The sequence below is a fragment of the Malus sylvestris genome, chromosome 11 (genome assembly GCF_916048215.2).
Source record: "Malus sylvestris chromosome 11, drMalSylv7.2, whole genome shotgun sequence".
Taxonomy (NCBI): Eukaryota; Viridiplantae; Streptophyta; class Magnoliopsida; order Rosales; family Rosaceae; genus Malus; species Malus sylvestris.
This window is the reverse complement of record NC_062270.1, coordinates 39,271,031-39,278,363: the sequence shown is the minus strand read 5'-3', so window position 1 is coordinate 39,278,363 and position 7,333 is coordinate 39,271,031. Positions and strand designations below refer to the sequence as shown.

General features: G+C 38.4%; 1 protein-coding gene across 1 annotated transcript; it reads right to left on the bottom strand.

Moving 5' to 3' along the window:
* Positions 1 to 5,510: 5,510 nt before the first annotated feature.
* Positions 5,511 to 6,769, bottom strand: LOC126590492 (formin-like protein 5). Its single transcript, XM_050255935.1, has 3 exons — positions 6,739 to 6,769; positions 6,608 to 6,622; positions 5,511 to 6,250 (listed from the first exon to the last, which is right to left on the bottom strand). The coding sequence occupies exons 1-3, from the start codon at positions 6,767 to 6,769 to the stop codon at positions 5,511 to 5,513; spliced, it is 786 nt and encodes a 261-aa protein (XP_050111892.1).
* Between the last annotated feature and the right edge of the window lie 564 nt (positions 6,770 to 7,333).

Sequence of the window (7,333 nt, the reverse complement as noted above, 5' to 3'; positions counted from 1 at the left end):
CCTGGTTAGTGGCACGAAGATGAGTTCATTCTTCACCTGGTTGGTGGCATGAGTGGCAAGTTGTCAAATGATATTAGAGTACGGGTTGTACATTTCATCACCTGGTTGGTGGCATGAAGGAGAGTACGGGTTGTACATTTCATCATCTGGTTGGTGGCATGAAGATGAGTTCATTCTTTACCTGGTTGGTGGCATGAGTGGCAAGTTGTCAAATGATATTAGAGTACGGGTTGTACATTTCATCACCTGGTTGGTGGCATGAAGATGAGTTCCTTCTTCATATTTCATCACCTGGTTGGTGAGAATAAGGGCAATGTGTCGAGGCACATTGTAGCAAGTGTCAAAGACACAAAGTATGTTGAACCCTTTCGAAGCACAGTTGGCCTATGTATAGATGTGTTGGAATGTATGATGTTTATGTATGAATGTGTTGGAATGTATGATGTTTATGTATGAATGTGTTGTAATGTATAATGTTTATGTTGATTGATATGAGTGATGCTTATGAATGTTTTGCTATGCATAAAGGGATCCATGCTTTTGATATGTGAACCATGTTGGTTGTAACACTTAGTATCACATACTTTGTGTCAAAGTACGCATGTTGAAGCTCTGAGTTGGAGTATAAGGGTAGGTCAGCGTAGACCAAGTATTCCAGTGCTAGGAACCCAAAAAACTCAGAAGAAGTTGTCTGAATTCCCTTTTCTTTAAATATTTGCCAAATGGCTTGTGTGACAAAAGATCTCAAGCGGTTGAAAGTCAAAACATTTGTAATGTGTATGTCTTCTTATAATAGCATTTCCTTCAGTACCTAGTCCTCCACTTTGAAAGAGTGAGGCTTGGCCCCATAGTCATAATAGTCAACGGTACGTTCACCCCTGGTTGTCTTGATACGAACTTTTATCCCTCTTGTTGTAATGGGCTTGCTGAGAGTAAAAATCTTTCCTCTTACCAAGAGACAGATACGTTTGGTGACTTAGCGAGTAGCTAAATAAGGCAGGAGATGATACAATAGGTGTCTGAATGGCTAATATCTCATCACTTGGTAGAACTTGACTTCCACTTCCTATTTGTTGATAGGGGTTAACCATATGGGGGTTCCCTTGGTATGTCCTTACTTCAGCGAATGCGTGGTTGTAAGCATGTGCCATCACCTCAGAGTAAGTATTCCAAGTGTTGACATTGATCATGTACTTAAACAAACAATCACGTAGGCCTGTCGTGATGGCCTTGAGTACGGTCTTGTCATCTACCTCAGCGCAGCGAGAATACTCTTGGCTGAAGCGACCGGCATACTCTCGTAGTGACTCGTCCGGCTTTTGGCGAATAGTGTACAAGTCATCTGCAGAATGTAAGTGATCGGTTTAGAAGGTGTGTTGAGAGAAAAACAGTTTCCTCAATTCCTCAGATGAGTCTACTGTCTCAGGTGAAAGACGGCAATACCAGTTTAGAGCTCCGCTAGAGAGGGTGGAGGGGAAGAGAAGACATCGTTCTTCGTCGGTATGCATCTGATATGCCATGGTGGACTCAAAGAGGTTAACGTGTTCAATTGGGTCATCCATTCCAGTATAGAGTTGTAAACCAAGCTTTTGTTTTGTCTTCGCTTGAAGGGGGTGTCGATGATCCTTCTTGTGAGAGGGCCAGGCATATGTTTGTTCCAGTCAGGTATCTCGGCCTAACGTTCGACCTTTAACTTGTTTACTTCCTCAATGAGCTGTAGGACAAGGGGGTATTGAGTGGAGTCATGTACCACTAGAATTTTCTTTAGTAAGTCTCCATCGCCTCTTGTAAGTAGGAAAGTTTGAGCAAGGGCGTGTGGTTTTTTCTTGGACTCGTCGTACTGACTTCTAGGGCGAGTCTGTCGGAATACCTCAGAGTCCTCCGTACCTTTAGTTCCTCTGGGACCTGTCGTTCCTTCCCTAGATTGGCAGCTGGCCTGGGTCGTGGGAAGGGACCGAGTCTTTCAGAAACCCTTGGGTCATTGATCTTCGAGCATATGTGGAAGGGATTCTCTCGATGTTGCTTTAGGAAGTCTTGGCAGTCACGATAAACGGCTTTCGATCCTTCCAACCCTTCTGTAAGGAGATGTCTTCCTCCATTTCTTCTACTTCGGGTCGAAGCATCTGGGGTTGAGAGAAGTCTCATGTTGATCAATGTTTTAATGATTAGCTCGCTCCTCATCAGGGATACCCATGTCGAATGGAGGTGACCTTCCGTGTTAAGGAGCACCCAGATGATGGTTGATGTCCACAAGGGCAACATGCTCGTGTGTTTGAGTACGCCTAGTTTCGTGGAGCGTCTCAAAGAGCTTCTCATACTGCTCCTGGATGACCTCATTCTTTATTGCTATCTTATTGTTTTGAGTTTCTAGCTCATCGACTTTAGCTTGAAGAGCAACCTTTTTTCCTTCATTCTTTCGTTGCTTAGCACTAGGTGCAAGAGGGGTGTCATTCTGTGCGTTGTGGCTTCCTTAGCTCCCCATGTTGAAGATGGATGCTTGGTCAAAAGAGAGTGTACGAATGGTGGAAACCAGCTTGGCAAAGCTGAAGAGAGTGGGAATAAGTGTCGTTCTCACAGACGACGCCAAATGGTGATGCACAAAATCAGTAGGGACTTTGGTACAACAGAAAATGTTAAATTTGTGATCTTCGCTAAATTGCTCCGGTCACTAATGTGGATAAGTATGTAAATGGATAGAGACAGGGAAGCAAACACAAGAAGTACGTGGTTCACCCAGATTGGCTACATCCACGGAGTAGAGGAGTTCTCATTAATTGTGAAGGGTTTACACAAGTACATAGGTTCAAGCTCTCCTTTTGTGAGTACTAGTGAATGATTTAGTACAAATGACATTAGGAATATTGTGAGAGAATGATCTCTATTTATAGAAGAGAGTTTCTAGTTTCATTTTGATATTGACACGTGTCGTGTTGTGATTGACTTCTGTTGTTGACACGTGTCACACTATGATTGGCTTCTGATGTCGACACATGTCGCGCTGTGATTGGCCTCCTGGTTAAAGGGAAACTCTTTTGGGTTCTTGACGGTATAACATTGATCGGTGCTCAGTAGTTTCGGAATTGGTCAAGTATGGTACAAACAATAAATAAATAAATAAAAAGAGTGTAGGAAATTGAGGGGTTCGAGAGTAGGGGTATTGTGTAGTATTCAAGAGGCTACCTCTTTTATGCTTCAAGATCTCAACTAATTGTAGTTTTTTCATGGTTAAGAGCAATGAGGAATTTTTTTGTCATTAAAGGTATATTAGTACTTTTACATTAAGTTTTGGTTAGAATTATCATAAAACTAAATGATGGCTATAATTCTATATGGAGTCTAAAATATGGTTAATTTTCTAAATTTCCCACTCTTTTCTCCAATTTGTTTCGTTGTATTTTAGAATATGACATGCAACATTGAATTGCCAATTTGATATTTCTTGCCCATTACATGGAGTTTAATACAAACTCTCTCTCTCCCTTCTTGTTGTTGGTCATTTGCTACGTTCTTCGGATACTGTTTTTTGGCCGGCAACGTTGTTTGATTTGGACCGGGTCTTAAAATTTGAAAGTTTTAAGGCGAGCCTTTAAAGTTGGACCTTATAATAAACAAGGGTGTTTAAATTTTGGTGTTTATTTGGGAATGCGGACAAAAGGCCAAAAGGTTTAGTTGTTTAGGGTTTGGTGGTTTAGTTTGGGGAGTGCGACAAAAAAGTAAACAAGTTTGTTTTTCAAGTCAATAAGAACGGGTTTGAGTTGCTTAGCGTTTCACCTTTCACGTACAAAACATGGTAGTTGTTTTTCCCTTACAAATGTTTGGCTCAGCCGTTCAGCTTAATGGTCTATTATATTTAAACAAAAACACAAAGTCTGTAAACTTCTTATTTGACTAAAAAATTGGAGGCCCCTTTGGTATATGGCTCTAGAAGAGCCACTACTCCGGCTACCCTCATGACTGATCTTATACTTGATATCAAAAGGAGTTGATAAAGTTGACCAAAAATCCATATGAATTCACAAAAGAGAATATTTGCATCTAAAAAACAAAGAGACGATGAATCCAATGGAAAATGTGAATCTAATAAGCATGTTTATTATGTAGAGGTATTGTCTAACATTCAACTAGACAAACTTCCAAAGCTTTTAACAATATATGGGTCTCTAATTATGTAATTGTTTTGAGGATTGATATATTATCAAAACTTAGATATGACTACTTGAACATGCGAGGTACGGAAAAACTTTAACCGACCCATACTATCGTCAAGTCGATCTTTATCATCTCCTTTCCATTTATCAGATTGTTGGAAAGTGATTTAGATAGATCTTTTATAGAGCATAGGACTGAAAATCCTTGTCAGTGTCAATTTTATAGATACAAAAACCAAATTAAAGATTTTTCTTTTTAATTATTCAAAAGAATTATAACTGTTTTTTATATTATTGTGTTATTGTGAAAAATCAATAAAAAAATGTCTGGTAGTAAAAATTCGCCGTCATTAACCCTAACAAAATGTACCTACAAAACAATTAAACACCTTTGAAAAGAGTGAGAGTTTAGGACTTAATTGTGTAAAAAAAGTTTACCAGAAAATTGGTGTAGAATGGGTTATTTATAGGAGCTAGGGTCGGCAATGAGGGATCTCATGTTATGTTCGACATCTAATTGGCCAAAGTATGTCATCCATTGGATGAAGTAGGAAATTTTTCCAAAGATATTATTAAGTAATAATATCTTGAAATTATCACGTAGAATCTTTGATTGGATTTGATTCTGATTCCTTGCTCGAAAGAATATACAAGTCTTTGATAAGGAAAGCTTAAAAATATGAATTAGCTATTAATTCTATCTTTAATTCCCCTATCTTACCTCCCTGCCACGGGCAGAGGAGCTTGCAACTCAAGTCATATGGGTCTCGACAACTTAGAAAAGGGCATTCTCGTCAGCCTGACAGCTCTAAAATTTTCTAAATTATTTTTTGCTCCCTCCACCAACTATACTGCATGGATGTGCATGAGTTGTAGAGAATACTCAATTCGCACTCAGTCAAAGTGCCTATTTTCCCTTTTGTTGTTATGAAATAGGAGTACTCTCGGACAGCTTCAGTTTATTTACACAGTACCATAAAAAATGAATCTTATGTACAAACTTCTCAATGATCACTATACTTCCGTAATATTTGCTTCAAAGTGTTATTTCGTCAACAAATTATTATGGGTTTATTGATACACCTATTTGACCTTCCACACATTCTCTTAATTTTTAATCGTCGGATTAAATGAATTGAAGAATATCAAAGAACGATATTAACAAATGCTGTGTGGGAGATAAAAATGAGTATGTGGATAACACTGACCATTATTAATTTGGACGTACATTTTATTCCCTTAGAATCATGTCTAAACATGTGATCATGATTCTAAATTAGCAAATTCATAACATATCTGTGACTACATATGTCCAAAATAAAACCAAGCACGAGATTAGCAACAATAACACATGCAACCACCTTACATTATCGTGCAAGCACTACTAGTGTTATCGTCGCTGAAATAATGGATCATGGAGTTACCAACTGGGGGATCCTTTGGCCGATGATAATAAGGATACATCTGTGGCGGCGGCAGCGGACGTGGCATCGGAATCATATTCGAGCGATAATCATAACCGTACTCTTGTGGTTGCATTGGTGGCGGTCGTGACATCAGAACCATATTCGAGCGATAATCATAACCGTATCCATGTGGTTGCATTGGCGGTGGCAATTGCAATACCGGTGGTGGACCTGGCGGTGGCCTCCCATGCATCATCCCTTGTGCCCAATGGTTTTGAAGGCCATATGGCCTCGGAGGTCCAAATTCTGCTCTTGGCTTGGGAAAATAGCCCTTGCCGTGGGGTGCAAGAATTGGACCATTCATTTTGTGCTTACTACTTTTATGTGCGCTATGATCATCGTGACATTCATCAGTATCATCATCATCTGAATTTGAATGTGATTTTGATTTCGAATCGTGATGATCGTGATGATCAATCTTTTTGGCGTCGTTGGCTTCGTGTTTGTGATGATTTTGAGTTTTCTTCAATTCTTGTGCTTGCTTTTTCTTTTTGGTACCGCGAGGGTCCTTCATGTAAGACACAAGCTCCGTCATTATCTTAAGCTTTGAAATCGTCACTAAGATTGTTGCCGGATCCACTGCACCAGAAACTGCCACCATCCCTTTTTCATAATCTATGGTGACGGAATTTACTCCTTCATACAAAACCAACGCACCCAAAAATTAACTGTTAAAATTCAGAAACAAACTAATACCATAAGAACAAACAAAATCAATTACAAAGTTCTAATCAAATCGTTTCGTAGTTTAATTTTTGTTAAGAATTTTTAACCGGTTTTATCTATGCGGATATTCCTAATTTGATGATCAACTGCAAGAGGGAAGTAAAAAACAGATTTTGTACCGTTAAGTTTCTGCAATTTCTTCTTCATTTTGTGAGCACATCCTTTGCAACATGTAATAGCCGTCTTTGTTTTTATGAACTTGGGAGGCCACAACTTAGTGAAGTGGGGTGGCCACAGCTTGGAACCCCCTAAACAACATGTGCTCACCTTCAAAATACAAGTCTGCAAAAACAATATACTAGATTTAACATTCCAGATTAATCAATACGATCAATGTAAAATGACTAATTAGTAATCATATAATCGTAAAATTAAAGAGGAGGTAGCTATATATATACATACAGGACCATCGTCATGGTGGTTTTCCATTGCAAGAGCAAAGTCTTTTGAGAGAGTTTGAAACCCTAGCTAGCTTATAGTAAAAAGTAGGGCTGATTAGACGGCAAAAACTTGACAGTTGGTAAGGACTGATCATGAAAATGGATTTTGATGAACAATATAAGATGATATTTATATAATAACTCGATTACAAATTAAGCAAGTATTGATCATGATGATCTCCACTAATGACAACTTTTTTAAATTAGCATATTTTTGCTATTTTTTTTTTCATCATTTAAATATCGTATGCCACACAGATATGTGTATATGTGAAATGCGAGAGAAATTTTCATGAAATATGTTTTATCTCTCTCTCTCTCTCTCTTTCTCTTTTCACAACCACAAAATATGACATGTGATTTGTATTCTAGCGTTTCTCTTAAAACGGGTGCGTAAGAATCAACTGCAAACAAGGAAATTAGAATAATCCAATTGCAAATGCCAAATTGTTTTTATTTTTATTTTTTTAATTATTATTATTAAGGGAAGGGAAGAGGATTCAAAATTATTATAATAATTTAGGAAGAAGGTTTCGAATCCAACACCTTATCC